The following is a 21,075-nucleotide window of genomic DNA, read 5'->3' as shown; positions in this document are numbered from 1 at the left end:
AGCCACTGCTCCAAAACTGCCATAAAAAAGCCAGACTGCACATGGAGACAAAGATCATACTTTTTGGAGAAATGTCCTCTGGTCTGATGAAACAAAAATAAAACAGTTTGGCCATAATGACCATTGTTATGTTTGGAGGAAAAAGGGGGAGGCTTGCAAGCTGAAGAACACCATCCCAACCATGAAGCATGGGGGTGGCAGCATCATGTTGTGGGGGTGCTTTGCTGCAGGAGGGACTGGTGCACTTCACAAAATAGATGGCATCATGAGAAAAATTATGTGGATATATTGAAGCAACATCTCAAGACATCAGTCAGGAAATTAAAGCTTGGTCGCAAATGGGCTTCCAAATGGACAATGACCCCAAGCATACTTCCAAAGTTGTGGGAAAATGGCTTAAGGAAAACAAAGTCAAGGTATTGGAGGGCCATCACAAAGCCCTGACCTCAATCCTATAGAAAATTTGTGGGCAGAACTGAAAAAGCGAGTGCGAGCAAGGAGGCCTTACTAACCTGACTCAGTTACACCTGCTCTGTCAGGAGGAATGGGCCAAAATTCACCCAACTTATTGTTGGAAGCTTGTGGAAGGCTACCCAAAACGTTTGGGTTTAACCCAAGTTAAACAATTTAAAGGCAATGCTACCAAATACTAATTGAGCGTATGTAAACTTCTGACCAACTGGGAATGTGATGAAAGAAATAAAAGCTGAAATAAATCATTCTCTCTACTATTATTCTGACATTTCACATTCTTAAAATAAAGTGCTGATCTTAACTGACCTAAGATGGGGGATTTTTACTAGGATTAAATGTCAGGAATTGTGAAACAGAGTTTAAATCTATTTGTCTAAGGTGTATGTAAACTTCCGACTTCAAATGTTCAAAGGGTCTTTCTCCATTCTGATTGTTTTATACTGTTCAATTCAACTTCAGCGTAAAATAATTTCCTGCATTTCATAAATTTCTGCATTTCCTGCACTCATTTGAGCATTCCGAAACTGTCATGTAGGGCTGCGCTATATGGGCAAAAACTCTAGTCCTTATTTTTAACCAAATATTGCAATTGCGATTTGACTTGCTATTTAGATCAAAATACTTGGGTGAACTGTCTGAATCATGGAAATATGTTTATTTTAATTATATTGTTAGACTATAAATAATAGTGGGCACTTTGAATACAGTGTTATTTGACATGACAACTAGTGAAAATGCTAGGGGGGGTTATTGTGACAGGGTAGGAACCAAAGTGATGGTCAGTGTTTCCTAGAGGACCATATAATCTTTGGCTACATTTAAATGTTTCTTCAAGTAGCCAACATATATTAATGCTTAGCCTATTCCTCTTTGATTTAGAAGATACTGTTGCACAAACATGCTGATTTAGGCCTACACCAACACTGGTATTAGCTAGCTACATTTGGCCTGACTCATTTATTAGCTCGCTAGCTAACTAGCAATTCGCCTTAGCTAATCTACCTTATTTACTTAAGTATTCAGACCCTTCGCTATGATATTTGAAATTGAGTTAAGGTGCATCCTGTTAACATTGAAATTATTTGGAAGGGCAAACACCTGTCGATATAAGGTCCCACAGTTGACGGTGCATGTCAGAGCAATAAACAAGCCATGAGGTTGAAGGAATCGTCCGTAGAGCTATGAGACAGGATTGTGTCGAGGCACAGATCTGGGGAAGGGTACCAACAAATGTCTGCAGCATTGACGGTCCCAAAGAACACAGTGGCCTCCATTCTTAAACGGAAGAACCACCAATACTCTTCCTAGAGCGGGCTGCTCTGCCAAACTGAGCAATCGGGGGAGACGGGCCTCACTCTGACAGAGCTCCATAGTTACTTTGTTGAAATGGGTGAACCTTCCAGAAGGACAACCATCTCTGCAGCACCCCACCAATCAGGCCTTTATGGTAGAGTGGCCAGATGGAAGCCACTCCTCAGTAAAAGGCACATGACAGCCCACTTGGAGTTTGCATAAAGGCACCTAAAGGACTCAGACCATGAGAAACAAAATTCTCTGGTCTGATGATATCAAAATTCAACTCTTTGGCCTGAATGCCAAGCGTCATGTCTGGAGGAAACCTGGCACCATCCCTACGGTGAAGCGTGGTGGCAGCATCATGCTGTGGGGATGTTTTTCAGCGGCAGGGACTGGGAGGCTAGTCTGGATAGATGTGTGGAGAGGTCCTTGAAGAAAACCTGCTTCGGAGCACTCAGGACGTCAGACTGGGGCAAAGGTTCACCTCCCAACAGTACAACGACCCTAAGCACACAGCCAAGACAATGTAGGAGTGGCTTCGGGAAAAGTCTCAATGTTCTTGAGTGGCCCAGCCAGAGCCCGGACTTGAACCCAATCGAACATCTCTGGAGAGACCTGAAAATAGCTGCGCAGCGACGCTCCCCATACAACCTGACAGAGCTTGAGAGGATCTGCAGAGAAGAATGGGAGAAACTCCACAAATACAGGTGTGCCAAGCTTGTAGCATCATACCCAAGAAGACTTGAGGCTGTAATCACTGCCAAAGGTGCTTCAACAAAGTACTAAGTAAAGGGCCTGAATACTTATGTAAATGTGAAATTTCAGTTTGGATTTTTTAATAAATTTGCTAACATTTCTAAAATCCTGTTTTTGCTTTGTCATTATGGGGTATTGATGAGGGGGGGAAAAACTATTTAATACATTTTTAGAATAAGGTTGTAACAAAATGTGGAAAAAGTAAAGGGGTCTGAATACTTTCCGAAAGCACTGTAGCTACTAGAACTAACGTGTTAGTAAATTGCTACAACCACATGGTACAGTGTAGTCAGAAAGCAGTTTAGCAGTTATACCGGCAGGCCCCGGTGGCAATAAATTAATAAAACCAAAAGCTTACCTTGCCTTGAAATAGTTCCAGTGTTGGACAGCCATAGCCACCTAGCTAACATAGCATCCCTCTTTGTTTGAGTAGGCTAAACTAGCTAGTTGCATTCAGATACCCTACAGAGTGCCGTTGAGGCTACTGTAGACCTTTATTGCAAAACGGTGTGTTTTAATCAATTCTTTGGTGACGTGAATGTATTTAGTATAGTTTTATCTAAAAATGGGAACTAAAATGTTTAAATTTTTATCAAATTCCCCTAGGATGGTCCTCCCCTTCCTCTTTGGAGGAGCCTTAGTGATCCTGTATGTGTAATTATGCGCTGATGTGTTCGTTTGGTGGTGTGGTTGTAGCTGGACTCTGCACGTCTTTTTGAGACAGGCCTGTCATGGTTGACGTTCTTGGCACTTTGACAGCTGGCAGATGCTTTTCCTGGCAGAGTATCAACTGAAGGGGCCAGGCTGTAGCAGCTATCTGAGAAGACACGTCTGCTAAACACATCTTTACATCGTTGTCTCCATAACTGTCGCTTTCACCTATTGGTGAACCACATCAGCCTTATATCTCTGCCTCATTAACCAGTAGCAGCACTGCTTATATTTGATACTTCAATGCCTGATTGAGCTCCAAGTCAAGGTATGAATATGTATACATTATCTATACTGGAATGCACATTACTGCCAGCAAATCGTCATATGCTTTCAGAAGAACAATTACAGCTAAAACTGCTGTTCTTGGGGTCAGTCTTGTGGTTCACTCTGCTCTGAGTCAGTATAGGGTGGTGACAGCCAGACATTCCAATGCTGTTTATCTATAGACCAAGAGTGGAAATTTCCGAAGGGGGCATGTGATCTTTCTTACAATGAAGGCAGTAGACACCGTCACAGTAAACTCACTCTTGGTAGAATTGACAAATTGTAGCCTATAAAAAGGTGAAAGTGTTTTTGACCAGTGCCCTATTATGTATTATATACATTTTTTTTCCGTAAGCAATGGGTCTTTCTCCTTGAGTCATCCTTTTATGTTTTGCACTGATAGCGGAATGCATTTACCAGTATCTAAACATGGCCACACAGTTCCGATGGTAGAGGAGGAAGCTTATGTCTTATAAGGAGGATTTATCACAGACAGTTGAGTGGTTTATTGTACACAAGTCTCAAAGGTCTCCAAAGTAGTGTAAAATGTCCCTCTGATTCGCAGTGATTGTTGTTAACTACTGTTTATCATATATCCTACCCTCCCAATTCCACCTCATTCATGAGTGCAGAGTAACTGATAGGGCTGGGAATTGCCAGGGACCTCACTATACAATATTATCGCAATACTTAGGTGCCGATACGATATGTATTACGATTCTCACGATTCTATATGTATTGCAATTCGATATACCAAACATTTCTCACCATATGTCTGCTGCAAAGGGACAAGATGGAGCCATGAGAACGAGTTTTTGATCAATCGTGGAAATAAAAGTGCTCAAAACAAATTGGCTCCCTAATTAAAAATGGACAACAAGCTGAGTTTTGGTGCGACGTTGTGTAAACTATACGATACGATATATCATCAAATAATATCCCAATATGTAACTATGTATTCCCCCCCCCCATCACTAGTAGTAGATATTTAGTTTTAAATGGGTCAACTGTTTTATGAATGTTGAATGCTGTACATAATACGTTTTGAAACGCAATGATCCAACTTGATATCATCTTCAGCAAATCGGTACATTTATTACAATACATGTCAACATATCAAAATGGCAACACAGCTTCTTAATATGGTACTTCTAGTTTTCCGAATGCGGATGTGTTAAAGATTTACCTAGTTTTCTTCAACATATCTTTGCAGATTACTCTTTGCTGAATGAATAAAACTTACCTTAGAATTGTGTTACTGTTCTTCCAGGTATTCCCTATAAGCAGCTGACGGTGGGTGTACCGAAGGAGATCTTCCAGAATGAGCGTCGTGTGGCTCTGTCCCCGGCCGGAGTGCAGGCCCTTATCAAACAGGGCTTCAACGTGGTGGTGGAGTCTGGGGCAGGAGAGCCCTCCAAGTTCCCCGATCAACACTACATCCAGGCTGGAGCCACCATCAAAGACGTCAAAGATGTCCTGGCCTCTGATGTGCTGGTCAAGGTAAGGGAAGAGGGTGTGGAAGTGATGAAAATAGGGTGGATAGTCATTCAACCCTCATTTGCTGCCATGGTAACTATTGTATCGCGCAAGGGATTTTACATCAAACGTCTCTATTGCTTGTCTCTGTGTTTGTCTGTCTCTCTCAGGTGCGTGCTCCCGTCTTCAACCCTGAGCTAGGAGCCCATGAGGTGGAGCTGATGAAGGAGGCAGCCACTCTGTTCAGCTTCATCTACCCGGCCCAGAACCCTGAGCTGATGGACATGCTGTCCCAGAGGAAGGCCACTGTGCTGGCCATGGACCAGGTGCCCCGCGTCACCATCGCACAGGGCTATGACGCTCTCAGCTCCATGGCTAACATTGCAGGGTGAGGACGGGACGAGTGATGTGAGGGAGGGGAGGGTGGACTCCCAGAGCTGGGTCACTGGCCTTTTTCTTGCTAATGTGCTTTATTTGTGTAGCTTACAATTACAAATGGCTAAATGGTGAGACAATGCTGGAAGACTAGAGAGACAAGTAAAAGCTGAATCTTCAAAGGTACAAGTTTATGTCCAAGACAAGTATTTTGAAATGCAACTAGAATGAACGAGCCTGTGTCTGAGGCAGTTTGTTTTAATGAGGGAGGTTGTCGTGTCAGTAAATGGAAAACATTTGCTTGTTGAATGCACTTCTCTTGGTCAGCTCACTACTGTGTGTCCAGCTGCATCATCTTGGCTCTGCTGTGTGTGTGTGTGTGTGTGTGCGTGCGTGTGTGTGTGTGTCTCTCGGTGTGTGGTCCACTTGGCAGAGTAAATTGCTTGTGATATATTTTGAAGCTGGGTAGACGTGCTCTGACAGTATTTGTAATTGGCCATTTTTCTGTTCCTGTGTTTCCAGATACAAAGCTGTGGTGCTGGCAGCCAACAGCTTCGGGCGCTTCTTCACTGGACAGATCACTGCTGCTGGGAAGGTCCCACCTGCTAAGGTGCTGATCATTGGAGGAGGAGTAGCAGGTCTGGCTGCTGCTGGTACTGCCAGAGCAATGGGTGCTATCGTCAGGGGCTTTGACACTCGGTGAGTGGGACCACCCAACCCTGGATATTCAGTTATTACTTTACCAATGAAATCACTGGGACTCATTGGTTGGTTCATTATCACATTATAGAGCTGCCCCCATATTTGTTTTGAGATAAAAAAAAAAAAATCTAATCAAATTTGATTTGTTATTACATGCTTCGTAAACAACAGGTGTGGACTAACAGTGAAATGCTTACTTATGGGTCCATCCCAACAAAGCAGAGATAAAAAGAAAGAAATAATAGGAAAATAATAACACAAAGAATAAATACACAATGAGTAACGATAACTTGGTTATATACACGTGGTACCAGGACCGAGTGCAGGGGTACATGTAGGGATAAAGTGACTAGGCAACAGGATAGATGATAAACAGTAACAGCAGAGTCAAAATAGTTGGTATTTGAAGGGTAAGTGCAGATAGTCCGGGTAGCTATTTGGTTAACTATTTATGGCTTGTGGGTACAAGCTGTTTTTTTAAAACCCTGATAAAATGTTACAAATGATTTCTGACCACAGATGCCTTCACCTTTGCTTTTTTTTCCAACTAACTCACCCCAGATTGGCTGCTGTCTAAGTCTCTTTAGTGGATTTGAAAGTGTGATGTTGCTAATTCTCCAGTTGGTGGTAGTAGCTGCATTACATATGACAATTTGCAGCTCATTGTCTTTAGAAAACTGCAGATTGCTTCCACTTACTTTAAAGGGTGGAATAATGGGATAAAATGCTGTTTCTTTACTGTTTTTACTCTCCAGATTAAAAGATTTGAATCTCACCACCCCGACCATTGTGTAACATTGTTTACTACTTGGAGATTTTACAACAATCATAGACATAGCCTAAGCTCTTGCAGTGATGCTGTTGAATGTATCAGGGGCTTTCATTAAGCGCCCCGTCCCTCTTGCCAGTGCCTTCCATGACATTCCCTGTGTTCCCTCCCCAGAGCGGCAGCCTTAGAGCAGTTCAAGTCTCTGGGAGCTGAGACTCTGGAGGTGGACATTAAGGAGGCCGGCGACGGCCAGGGCGGCTACGCCAAGGAGATGTCCAAGGAGTTCATCGAGGCTGAGATGAAGCTGTTTGCTAAGCAGTGTCTGGAAGTAGACATCCTCATCAGCACGGCACTCATCCCCGGTTTGTACAGTGATCTAAGCAACCACACCTCACTACCCCTATCTATCCCCTCCCGCAGGGAGGTAGGCTAGTTGAGAACAAGTTCTCATTTACAACTGCGACCTGGCCAAGATAAAGCAAAGCAGTGCGACACAAACACAGAGTTACACATGGAATAAACAAGCTTACAGTCAATAACACAATAGAAAAAGGAAAGTATATATACAGTGTGTGCAAATGGTGTGAGGAGGTAAGGCAATAAATAGGCCATAGTAGCAAGTAATTACAATTTAGCAAATTAACACTGGAGTGATAGATGTGCAGATGATGTGCAAGTAGAAATACTGGTGTGCAAAAGAGCAGAAAAGTAAATAAAAACAATATGGGGATGAGGTAGGTAGATTGGATGGGCTATTTACAGATTGGCTATGTACAGCTGCAGCGATCTGTTAGCTGCTCAGATAGCTGATGTTTAAAGTTAGTGAGGGAAATATAAGTCTCCAGCTTCAGCGATTTTTGCAATTTGTTCCAGTCACTGGCAGCAGAGAACTGGAAGGAAAGGCGGCCAAAGGAAGTGTTGGCTTTGGGGATGACCAGTGAGATATACCTGCTGGAACGCGTGCTACGGGTGGGTGTTGTTATCGTGACCAGTGAGCTGAGATAGTGAGCTTTACCTAGCAAAGACTTATAGATGACCTGGAGCCAGTGGGTCTGGCGACGAATATGTAGCGAGGGCCAGCCGACTAGAGCATACAGGTCGCAGTGGTGGGTGGTATATGGGGCTTTGGTGACAAAACGGATGGCACTGTGATAGACTGCATTCAATTTGCTGAGTATTGTGTTGGAGGCTATTTTGTAAATGATATCGCCGAAGTCGAGGATCTGTAGGATAGTCAGTTTTACGAGGGTATGTTTGGCGGCCTGAGTGAAGGAGGCTTTGTTGCGAAATAGGAAGCCAACTCTAGATTTAATTTTGGATTGGAGATGCTTAATGTGAGCCTGGAAGGAGAGTTTACAGTCTAGCCAGACACCTAGGTGTTTGTAGTTGTCCACATTCTAAGTCAGAACCGTCCAGAGTAGTGATGCGGGAGGGTGCGGGCAGCGAATGGTTGAAAAGCATGCATTTAGTTTTACTAGCGTTTAAGAGCAGTTGAAGGCCATGGAAGGAGTGTTGTATGGCATTGAAGCTCGTCTGGAGGTTTGTTAACACAGTGTCCAAAGAAGGGCCAGATGTATACAGAATGGTGTCATCTGTGTAGAGGTGGATCAGGGAATCACAAGCAGCAAGAGCGACATCGTTGGTATATACAGAGAAAAGAGTCGGCCCGAGAATTGAACCCTGTGATACCCCCATAGAGACTGCCAGAGGTCCGGACAACAGGCCCTCCGATTTGACACACTGAACTCATTTACATTACATTTTACATTTAAGTCATTTAGCAGACGCTCTTATCCAGAGCGACTTACAAATTGGAAAGTTCATACATATTCATCCTGGTCCCCCCGTGGGGAATGAACCCACAACCCTGGCGTTGCAAGCGCCATGCTCTACCAACTGAGCCACACGGGACCAACTCTGTCTGAGAAGTAGTTGGTGAACCAGGCGAGGCAGTCATTTGAGAAACCAAGGCTGTTGAGTCTGCCGATAAGAATGCAGTGATTGACAGAGTCGAAAGCCTTGGCCAGGTCGATGGAGACGGCTGCACAGTACAATCTTTTATCGATGGCGGTTATGATATCGTTTAGTACCTTGAGCGTGGCTGAGGTGCACCAGTGACCAGATCGGAAACCAGATTGCACAGCGGAGAAGGTACGGTGGGATTCGAAATGGTCGGTGATCTGTTTATTAACTTGGCTTTTGAAGACTTTAGAAAGGCAGGGCAGGATAGATATAGGTCTATAACAGTTTGGGTCTAGAGTGTCTCCCCCTTTGAAGAGGGGGATGACCGCGGCAGCTTTCCAATCTTTAGGGATCTCGGACGATACGAAAGAGAGGTTGAACAGACTGGTAATAGGGGCTGCAACAATAGTGGCGGATCATTTTAGAAAGCAAGGGTACAGGTTGTCTAGCGCAGCTGATTTTTACGGGTCCAGATTTTGCAGCTCTTTCAGAACATCTGCTATCTGGATTTGGGTGAAGGAGAAGCTGGGGAGGCTTGGGCAAGTAGCTGTGGGGGGTGCAGTGCTGTTGGGGTAGCCAGGAGGAAAGCATGGCCAGCCATAGAGAAATGCTTATTGTGGATTTATCGGCGGTGACAGTGTTACCTAGCCTCAGTGCAGTGAGAAGCTGTTAGGAGGTGCTCTTGTTCTCCATGGACTTTACAGTGTCCCAAAACTCTGGAGTTTGAGCTACAGGATGCAAATTTCTGTTAGGAAAGCAAAAGCTAGCTTTTTCAAACTGACTGCGTGTATTGGTTCCTGACTTCCCTGAACAGTTGCATATCGCGGGGACTATTCGATGCTATTGCAGTCCGCCACAGGATGTTTTTGTGCTGGTCGAGGGCAGTCAGGTCTGGAGTGAACCAAGGGCTACATCTGTTCTCCCGCAGGGAGACGCCCCTCACTACCCCTATCTATCCCCTCCCTCAGGGTGACGTCCCTCACTACCCCTATCTATCCCCTCCCTCAGGGTGACGTCCCTCACTACCCCTATCTATCCTTCCCTAAGGGAAACGTCTCATACGCCGATCTATCCTCCTCCCTCAGGGGACGTCCCTCACTACCCTATCTATCCCCTCCCGCAGGGTGACGCCCCTCACTACCCCTATCTATCCTCTCCCTCAGGGAACGTCCCTCACTACCCCTATCTATCCCCTCCCTCTCAGGGAAACGTCCCTCACTACCCCTATCTATCCCCTCCCTCAGGTGACGTCCCTCACTACCCCTATCTATCCCTCCCTCAGGGAACGTCCCTCACTACCCCTATCTATCCCCTCCCTCAGGGAAACGTCCCCTCATACCCCTATCTATCCCCTCCCTCAGGGAGACGTCCCTCACTACCCTATCTATCCCCTCCCTCAGGGTGACGTCCCTCACTAACCCTATCTATCCCCTCCTCAGGGTGACGTCCCTCACTACCCCTATCTATCCTCCCTCAGGGGAAACGTCCCTCACTACCCCTATCTATCCCTCCCTCAGGGTGACGTCCCTCACTACCCTATCTATCCCTCCCTCAGGTGACGTCCCTCACTACCCCTATCTATCCCCTCCCTCAGGGTGACGTCCCTCACTACCCCTATCTATCCCCTCCCTCAGGGTGACGTCCCTCACTACCCCTATCTATCCCCTCCCTCAGGGTGACGTCCCTCACTACCCCTATCTATCCCTCCCTCAGGGTGACGTCCCTCACTACCCCTATCTATCCCTCCTCAGGGTGACGTTCCCTCACTACCCCTATCTATCCCCTCCCTCAGGGTGACGTCCCTCACTACCCCTATCTATCCCCTCCCTCAGGGTGACGTCCCTCACTACCCTATCTATCCCTCCCCTCAGGGTGACGTCCCCTCACTACCCCTATCATCCCTCCCTCAGGGTGACGTCCCTCACTACCCCTATCTATCCCCTCCCTCAGGGTGACGTCCCTCACTACCCCTATCTATCCTCTCCCTCAGGGTGACGTCCCTCACTACCCCGATCTATCCCCTCCCTCAGGGAGACGTCCCTCACTACCCCGATCTATCCCCTCCCTCAGGGAGACGTCCCTCACTACCCCGATCTATCCTCTCCCTCAGGGTGACGTCCCTCACTACCCCGATCTATCCCCTCCCTCAGGGAGATGCCCCTCACTACCCCTATCTCTTTGTCCTCTTAATCTACTGGCTTTACTTTCCCTTTACATTTTAAGCTGCATTGCAGTCCTCCTAGTCTGATCTGTTTGTGTTCTGGCCTATTCACACCATTGTCATCAAACAGTTTGGCTTCAGAGCAGGAGATCTGGCAACCAGGCTATTGTCACCCCTGATTTCACCCATTTGTTTTGTTCTACCTCAATCATGTATGAAATGCATGTATTGCTATGGTCAGCTCTCATCTGTCCAATCCTCTCAGGCACTAAGCTGCTTTAAGGCTCCATCAGCTCAGTTACCTAGTGTAGTTAAGGTAGTGTTTAGGTCCTATCCATCTGGTTAACTCTGCCCCTCAAGGCTGAGTTGATATTATTCCGTTCCTGTAGCAGCCTATAACAGACCACAGAGACACCATAGAGATATTGCTATGCTCAAATCAAGCTTTGTATACAGCACATTTCAGACATGGAATGCATCTCAATGTGCTTTAAAAAAACATGATATAAAAACAAAAGAATAGCAGTAAAAACTCAACGACTAAAAAGCACACAAGGAAAAGCAAAACTCTACATTCTCATCCCTTGTTTACATTGGTTGACGGCTGTGATAAGATATGCAGCCTTACAGTGCATTGCAAAAGTATTCATCCCCCTTGGTGTTTTTTCCTTTTTTTGTTGCATTACAACCTGTAATTTAAATGGATTATTATTTGGATTTCATGTGATGGACATACACAAAATAGTCCTAATTGTTGAAGTGAAACAAAAAAAAATACTTAAATTTTTTTGTTGAAAATTGGTGTGTGCATATGTATTCACCCCCTTTGCTATGAAGCTCCTAAATAAGATCTGGTGCAACCAATTACCTTAAGAAGTCACATAATTAGTTAGATTGCTCACAGGTGGACTATTTGTCACATGATCTCAGTATATATACACCTGTTCCAAAAGGCCCCAGAGTCTGCAACACCACTAAGCAAGGGGCACCACCTAGCAAGTGGCACCATGAAGACCAAGGAGCTCTCCAAACAGGTCATAGACAAAGTTGTGAAGTACAGATCAGGGTTGGGTTATAAAAACATATCCGAAACTTTGAACATCCCACTGAGCACCACTTAAATCCATTACTAAAAAATAGAAAGAATATGGCATCACAACAAACCTGCCAAAAGATGGCCGCCCACCAAAACTCACAGACCAGGCAAGGAGGGCATTAATCAGAGGCAACAAAGAGACCAACGATAACCCTGAAGGAGCTGCAAAGCTCCACAGCGGAGATTGGCGTATCTGTCCATAGGACCACTTTAAGCTGTACACTCCACAGAGCTGGGCTTTACGGAAGAGTGGCCAGAAAAAAGCCATTGCTGAAAGAAAAAAATAAGCAAACATGTTTGGTGTTTGCCAAAAAACATGTGGGAGACTCCCCAAACATATGGAAGAAGGTACTCTGGTCAGACGAGCTTTTGTGCCATCAAGGAAAATGCTGTGTCTGGCACAATCCCAACACCTCTCACCACCCAGAGAACACCATACCCACAGTGAAGCATGGTGGTGGCAGCATCATGCCGTGGGGATGTTTTTCCATCGGCAGGGACTGGGAAACTGGTCAGAATTGAAGAAATGATGGATGGTGCTAAATACAGGGAAATTCTTGAGGGAAACCTGTTTCAGTCTTCCAGAGATTTGAGACTGGGACGGAGGTTCACCTTCCAGCAGGACAATGACCCTAAGCATACTGCTAAATCAACACTCGAGTGGTTTAAGGGGAAACATTTAAATTGCTTGGAATGACCTAGTCAGAGCCCAGACCTCAATCCAATTGAGAATCTGTGGTATGACTTAAAGATTGCTGTACACCAGCGGAAGCCATCCAACTTGAAGGAGCAGTTTTGTCTTGAAGAATGGGCAAAAATCCCAGTAGCTAGATGTGCCAAGCTTATAGAGACATACCCCAAAAGACTTGCAGCTGCAATTGCAAAAGGTGGCTCTACAAAGTATTGACTTTGGTGGGGGTGAATAGTTATGCATGCTCAAGTTCAGTTTTTTTTCTCTTTGTTTCACAAGAAAAAATATTTTTGCATCTTCAAAGTGGTCGGCATATTGTGTAAATCAAATGATACAACCCTCCCCAAAAAAATCCATTTTAATTCCAGGTTGTAAGGCAACAAAATAGGAAAAATGCAGAGGGGGGTGAATACTTTCGCAAGCCACTGTAGTTATGAATGACATTCTCCTCTCCACTGACTTCATGTGGTTGAACTGGTACCAAAGTCATTGATGTTGTGTAATGGTTCCAGCCCTAGGGCATGTTGTCCTGTCCCCTATACTAATGCTACTGTTCTGTTGGTTGGAGAGACCGACTCCTTTTGTCTGGTTGACACCAGCCTACCCTAACCTGATCAGTACTTATGTCTTCTGTTCTGACCAGTTCAACATGATTTTGAAAGAGTTTCTCTGTGTTCTCATGAGATCTGTTTACTTGAAAGCTAGTGTAAACATCAGAAGAGACCTGAAAACATTGCCAAGCGTAAACCGAGAACAACAAACTGCAATTTGTTTATTTTCCAGGGTTCGATTTATTGTCGTTTAAATCCATATTTGAAGACTTTGTTGTACAGAAGGCTGAATAGAGGTCAGCTGCTGATAGAGCACCCTGCTGGTACAGCAGACAAGACCCCTTTGTCACCAGGGTGATGTGTCCTGTCGCCAGGTCGCAAGGCTCCCATCCTGATCACCAAGGATATGGTGGAGAGCATGAAGGATGGCTCTGTGGTGGTGGACCTGGCTGCTGAGGCTGGAGGAAACATCGAGACCACGGTGCCTGGAGAACTGTCTGTACACAAGGTCAGATGGGCCTGTCCACAGTTGCTTATTATTATTACCTTCAATTTCATTATCACTGTTTTCCCTTGTGAAGTTGTGGTGAACCCGGCTCCTTATTGTCAGCCATTTTGTTAGCTTCTGTGTTTGGTTTTCCTAGCACTGAAATCATACCACCAGGTCACCTTGTTGCAGTATTGTAATTCAGTCCCATTTTAACCGTTCAAAGTGAGAATGCACAATTTTGGTTTTCAATAAAATAATTGGTTATGTGATTTGTTCTTAGGGTGTGACCCACATTGGCTTCACCGACCTTCCCAGCCGCCTGCCCACCCAGTCCAGCACCCTGTACTCAAACAACCTGACCAAACTCATCCGTGCCATCAGCCCTTCTACTGAGAACTTCAACTATGAGGTCAAGGAGAAGTTTAACTACGGCACCATGGACCATGTCATCAGAGGATCTGTTGTCATGCAGGTGAATCATCTGGGTTAAATGGGTTTGGTTTCCTTGGTTATCTGTTTTTAGCACAAGGCAAGACTGGTTAATTAGATCATGGTGACGCTATACTCTCTAGTTCTACAGTTGACAAATTAAAATAGTCTTTGTTGATTGGTTTGTTTGGTAATAATGATAATGAAGTGTCTTGATAGTGTTTGGTGAAAATGAAACTTCGATCTCAAATGTACATCCATGCATGGTTGACTTTTGTTTGTTTGGCGTTCTCTATGATTTCCACCTTTCTATCTGGTGCAGAATGGAACCAACCTCTTCCCAGCTCCTCTGCCCGATAACATCCCAGTGGCAGCCCCTCCCAAACCCAAGAGCAAGCAGGAGCTGGCTAAGGAGAAGGCTGCTGCCGTGTCCCCCTTCAAGGCTACCCTGACCACCGCTGGCATGTACACTGGAGGTGAGACACACCATTACTGACTGCCTAGACACTTCATTCATTTATACTTACAGTGCCTTTAGAAAGTATTCACACCCCTTGAATTGTTCCACATTTTGTTGCGTTACAGCCTGCATTTAAAATGGATTACATTTAGATTTTTTGGTCACTGGCCTACACACAATACTCAATAATGTCAAAGTAGGATTATGTTTTTCAAAATGTTTACAAATGAAAGGCTGAAATGTCATGAGTCAGTAAGTATTCAATACCTTTGTTAGGGCAATCCTAAATAAGTTCAGGAGTTAACATTTGCTTAACAAGTCACACAATAAGTTACATGGACTCAATAATAGTGTTGAACATATATTTTAGAATGACTACCTATCGTCTGACTACCTATCCCCCACACATTATCTGTAAGGTCTCTGTCGTGCAGTGAGTTTCAAACACAGATTCAACCACGAACATCAGGGAGGTTTTCTAATGCCTCGCAAAGGGCACCTATTGATAGATGGGTAAAAAATAAAAAGCAGACATTGAATATCTGTTTGAGCATGTTGAAGTTATTAATTAAACTTTGGATGGTGTATCAATACACTCAGTTACTACAAAGATGCATGCATCCTTACTAACTCAGTTGCCGGAGAGGAAGGAAACCGCTCAGGGATTTAACCATTAGGCCAATGCAATGGTGACTTTAAAGCCGTTAGAGTTTAATGGCTGTGATAGTAAACTGTAGTTACTCCACAATACTAAGCTAACTGACAGAGTGAAAAGAAGGAAGCCTGTACAGAATACAAATATATTCCAAAACATGCATCCTGTTTGGCACTAAAGTAATACTGCAAAAAATGTGGCAAAGCAATTTAACTTTTTGTCCTGAATACAAAGTGTTATGTTTGGGGCAAATCCAATACAACACATTACTGAGTTCCACTCTCCATATTTAAGCATAGTGGTGGCTGCATCATGTTATGGATAAGGACTGCTTGTAATCATTAAGGACTGGGGAGTTTTTCAGGATAAAAAAGAAACGTAATGGAGCAAAGCACAGGCAAAATGCTAGAGGAAAACCTGGTTGTCTGCTTTCCACCAGACACCGGGAGATTTATTCACCTTTAAAGCAGGACAATAACCTTAAAACACAAGGCCAATTCTACACTGGAATTGCTTACCAAGATGACAGTGAATGTTCCTTAGTGGCCGAGTTACAGATTTTACTTAAATCTGCTAGAACATCTATGGCAAAATTTGAAAATGATTGTCTAGCAATGATCAACAACCAATTTGACAGAGCTTGAAGAATTTTGAAAATAATAATGGGAAAATATTGTACAATCCAAGGGTGCAAAGCTCTTAGAGACTTACCCAGAAAGACTCACAGCTGTAATCACTGCCAACGATGTGTTGACTCAGGGATGTGAATACTTATGTAAATTAAGTCAGTCGTTTACTTAATTATAATGTAAGGGGATTAAAATGGCTGACATCGCAGAAAGCAGAGGATGCAGAACAACCCTGGCTGTCAGGATAATGGCCCCTAAACTGAGCCGTGTCATGAGTCTCTCTGAGCTCCTATGGTGGTCTCGCTCTCCTCACCCCGACCTGGGTTAACAGGACTATGGCGGGGGGGTTAAAAGCAGCCTGTTAATGTTTTATTACCACATTCATTACATAGTTACGTTCTCTACTAACACACACACAAGTCTTCTGCATATCTGACTTATGTGGGAAAGGTGAGCTGTGACCCCATTCTGAGAGCAGCAACAGTCGTGATCAGACATAAAAGCTACTCTGAACAGAAATCCCTGCAGATTATTTCTATTGGTTACAGACGAGGCAGGCAGTAACTGTCGTCTCTGTTCTGTTCTGGAATCACATCAAAGAGATCCAGAGAACATGTCCTCCTTCCCCAACAGTCAGATAAATGAGCCACAACTGAGTTTACACGTAAATAAACACCCTGAAATTAACAAACGGCACATTCATCTTCCTGTTCTTTCTTGAGTGAGTTTGCTCCGTATCTCCCTGCTGAAGCCAAGGAAGGTGCTGCTGGACCATCGTGATGTCCCGACCACCGGATCAACCATGCGAGAAGCCAGAGAGGAGGAGATTCCCTTTGAAATTAGGATTGGTCACCTAATTAGAGCTCAATCTAACCAAACATGCCCCCTCCCTCCCTCCCTCTCAACCCTAACCAGCCCAAACCACCACCAGCAGCCCCTTAGTGCCAGGAAACTGGGACTAATAAAATGTGGGATGTCGAGCCCTCCCTCCGCCTGCTGTGTCTGTCTGAAGTAGTGCTGTAGCTGTTTCCCACAGACACTTGCTCTGGTAGTGGCGACTGGAGACAGCAGGCCTGTAAACCCCGTTCACACGTACCCCCAAGCAGCTCGTTCTAGGTTGGCTGTGGTCGGCGCGTCGTGTACCACCACCATACTTGGGTTGCTGTCTGTAATTGCGCCTAGATAAATTGCTAACGGCAACGTGTCTGTCTCTTGTCCTCACTTAAGAAAATTAGTAGACATTAGAGAGTCAGCATTTCTACTCTATAATGTCTAGTGTGCCTCCTATGACATGGCCTAATTCAATTCAACACCTTATGACGATCAATGATTATCATAAAAATGTTTTTGCTTGCATTTGAATTGTTAAAAAGCCTTTAGCTATATTACATATGGACTTTAGATATGTAGCATGGGCTAGTGTTAAGTTATTTATTAACCCTTTCCCCCTCTCAGGTCTTGGCACCATGTTAGGCCTGGGCCTAGCTGCGCCCAATGCAGCCCTGTCTCTTATACACATCTAGATGTGTATAAGAGACAGCCCAATGCAGCCTTCACTCAGATGGTGACCATCTTCGGCCTGGCTACCATTGTGGGCTACCACACGGTGTGGGGGGTGAGCCCAGCCCTTCACTCCCCACTCATGTCCGTCACCAACGCCATCTCTGGTGAGTGTTTATGAAGACTCCTATTAATGAAATGGACACAGTGCAAAGAAGACTACATTTTACATTTAGATTTTAGTCCTTTAGCCAGAGCGACTTAGGGCATTAATCTTAAGATGGCTAGGTGGGACAACAACACATCTGTCATAGCTACTTGGAGGAAAAATGTGTTCTATCAGCAAAGTCAGTGCTATTAGAAAAAAAGTATAAATAAATATGAAAGTTGGGTGTTAGTTCACGAAAGGCAAGACTAAACATAGGCAAGTCATTATTTTGTATTTTAGTAACCAACTGATGAAAATGCATATATGCCTATTACATCACTTTTATTCTCATTTGGCTTCAAATGAGAATAAATCCAGTTTTTAAACTCAGATGTTATTAATTTGATTTACTAGTCCATAAAAAGCATGCTGTCCAGAGGAGATTCCTTTACAGATGTGGAGGTTAAATCTACCTCTACCTCTACACCTGCAGGTCCTCTCTTCTCAGTGATGAGTAAGACCTGGAGGGAACAGGAAATTATTCATGATCCTTGTAGTCTGGATGATTTAAAACGCTTCTACTCCAGAGTTGAGATCCGCTTCAAGCAACTAAAAATATAGGTCTCAGGTTCCACTCTGAATATAGGCTAATAGATTATAGTAGATTAATCTGTAATTGAATATTTCTTTGTAAATAAAATAGAAACTGATTATTAGGCTGATAAAATGGTAACTCAATGCTTTGATAATGCCGACAAGACATTTGATCATTACTCTGTCCTAGATGAAGAAGACATTAATTTGCGTACTGATGTCTGTGGCGTTATTCAGGCACGCAGACTAGTCACCTTTCAGCGAAATTCGCCGTTTTGAATCCAAAATGGGTGACCTGCGTGATTTGTGTAGATCGGATGAGAATTTTTTTTGGGGGGGGGGGGGGCTGTGAGCAAACAAGTGATGTGCATTTGGAGCAATACTAGCTGCTGTATCCAAGGCTCAGCCAATCATTTACATAACAGAATGCAGCGCAGCACGCGATTGAAGAAGAGACAACCAACTTACTAGTTACAGCATCAGCGCACACTCTGGAAAGGCAGCTTGCCAGTTAACGAAGAGATAGCGTTAGGTGAGAAGCCTGACCAAGGAGACGGGGGTGAGAAGGTGATGAAGCATACTTCATGAGCTGTAACCGAAAAACTACTGGCATTTGGAAAGTTTGAGGTGAGAGAGAAAGTGTGGTGGAACAAGTATTAGCATTGTTAAACTTCTTAGGGATAGTCCCGTTTTTTCCAATTTTCGCCTAAATGACATTCCCAGATCTAACTGCCTGTAGCTCAGGCCCTGAAGCAAGGATATGCATATTCTTGGTACCATTTGAAAGGAAACACTTTGAAGTTTGTGGAAATGTGAATTGAATGTAGGAGAATATAACACAATAGATTTGGTAGAAGAAAACAACCAGTTTTCATAACTTCATAACTCTGAATATCCTTATTTTTTCCAAAATGAAAAGGCATGCTGTTGTACAAGATTAGTAGGTACATTTGACTACATATACATGGATACTCCCGTAAAGGCCAGCTCATTGGCTATCTAGCTAGCTTTGTTTGACCCCGATTTGGTGCTTATTTGACAAAGATACAGTCGTTCAAGTGATGGCCGCCCGCGTCATCGGCGTGCCATGAAGGTGTCGCTCTCTGACAAAATAAGTCTTGTTACAGAATGTAAGTACACATTTGACCTTCAGAGGTGGATTTGTCAAACCTATCACGAAGAAAAAAGTGTTTTGTTGTTAGGAGCTCTCAAACAATAGCATGGCATTTTTTCGCAGTAATAACTACTGTAAATTGGACAGTGCAGTTATATTAACAAGAATTTAAGCTTTCAGCTGATATAAGACACTTATATCTACCGACATTTGTTGTTTCTCTAAAATTTGCGATCTTGATAACGTGCTGCATGATTTACAACTGTCCCGTTGACAGAACGCCAATCCTTAAGAAGTAACGTTATCTTGCTAGCTTGATCGAATTCTCCGTAGCTAGCCAGAGAAATGTTGAGCAACATTAGCCAAATCTGATCAAATAATTAAGTTAATGATGTGAAAATTTGCTTGCTAATAAAGTCAGACAGCTAACGTTACATCATCAGATGAGCTAACATTAGTAACCTAACCAATTCTCTATAGTATTAACTGGTATACGACTCCTTACCGTTCCTCACGTTCTAACGTGTTAGTTTCTTACTGGACCCTGGCAATCTGTGTGAAATGTTAACTAGCTTACCAACTAATGTTTTTCCTCTACAGTATGTGGTTCATTTTCAGAATGAGAGAATTAGGTGAAAATGAGGCGTTGCTTGTTAAAAAAGTGGATTCAGGGATCAAGTGTAGCTGGAGCTGGGCCTGGCTGAACTGGATGCCACTATAGAGGTGAAAGGAACACCACACCACTTTCCCTCTTTCTCACTTTTGCTGGCACATTGTAGACCCGATGTTCACAGGCAGAAAGTGTACAATGTAATAATGTGCAGTGTAGCCCAAAGATAATGTTTTTGTTGTGTTGAACTTGACAGTAACACACGTTGTTTTACTCAGTGAAAGTTATTTTTGTGCACTTGATCGATGTCTTTAGTGGCCACTATATAATAGTGCAAAAATAGAATGCCTGTTTGTTTCATTCTATTTCGACTTTAAGATGTTTTTCCCCCCAAGTGCAATATTTATGTGTGTGGTCACAAGCTTTCTATTATAAAGGCTATCATGGCTAACTGCAATATTAGTGTATTGCTTTTTTCTCAAGACTTGAGTGTCATTTTGCAGTAAAGTCTAGGCAACAAATAACATTGGATTGCTTTCTTTACATTTTTTAGCTATGAGTTAGGTTCAAATGAAGCACTTATTTTACACACAGACACTGATCATGTAGATCCTATTCTTTGTTTAATTAGTTAACCTGCATTTCCCCCTAGCTGGGATTTCAGTGCAAACCCCAAAAAAGTCACCTTTTTGGGCCTTCCCCAGTTTGCATCCCTGGTTATTTGTTGCCCCTTACCCTCTTTCTCACCCTCCAACTACTTCATTAACATGAGAGGGTGTGTGTCCGCTTGCAGCATGTTGATTATTCTTGACACGGGCGGAAGTGACAAGCTGGCTGTGGTATCTGGTACTTCGTTAAGCATTTCCTTGTTCTTCCCTTCGGCGGTAGGACAGTCGGTCACGACCGGGGTCTGGGTCCAGGAACCAGGAAAGACTTGGTTGTTAATGAGACCATGGTGGCCCAACATTAAAGCCCCCTTCATGTCGCCACAGATGCCAACTTCAGAGAAGGCGTGATGGCGGCATCCAATGTAGCAATTATCTCCCTGGACCTACTGCACAGTTCCTGTCGACTGCTTTATTAGGCCACACTCTACATGTTATTGCTGGGAATTACCAGGGATCTCACGATAATATAGTATTTTTTATTTTATTTCACC

The 21,075-nt window shown here is 43.9% G+C and overlaps 1 protein-coding gene across 3 annotated transcripts in view; it reads left to right on the top strand.

The window, feature by feature from the left end:
- nnt (nicotinamide nucleotide transhydrogenase) overlaps positions 1-21,075 on the top strand; it is a 68,035-nt gene that overhangs the window by 7,425 nt on the left and 39,535 nt on the right. For all 3 annotated transcript variants that reach the window (XM_070449516.1, XM_070449515.1, XM_070449517.1), the window contains 9 exons: positions 4,775-5,004; positions 5,151-5,368; positions 5,878-6,054; positions 7,001-7,188; positions 13,662-13,795; positions 14,058-14,249; positions 14,529-14,682; positions 17,406-17,452; positions 17,503-17,617. In XM_070449516.1, the coding sequence (XP_070305617.1) occupies positions 4,775-5,004; positions 5,151-5,368; positions 5,878-6,054; positions 7,001-7,188; positions 13,662-13,795; positions 14,058-14,249; positions 14,529-14,682; positions 17,406-17,452; positions 17,503-17,617 (1,455 nt within the window). The remainder of the gene's footprint in view (positions 1-4,774; positions 5,005-5,150; positions 5,369-5,877; positions 6,055-7,000; positions 7,189-13,661; positions 13,796-14,057; positions 14,250-14,528; positions 14,683-17,405; positions 17,453-17,502; positions 17,618-21,075) is intronic.

This window comes from Salvelinus sp. IW2-2015, linkage group LG20, assembly GCF_002910315.2.
Source record: "Salvelinus sp. IW2-2015 linkage group LG20, ASM291031v2, whole genome shotgun sequence".
NCBI lineage: Eukaryota > Metazoa > Chordata > Actinopteri > Salmoniformes > Salmonidae > Salvelinus > Salvelinus sp. IW2-2015.
This window is presented reverse-complemented; position numbering and strand designations above follow the sequence as displayed.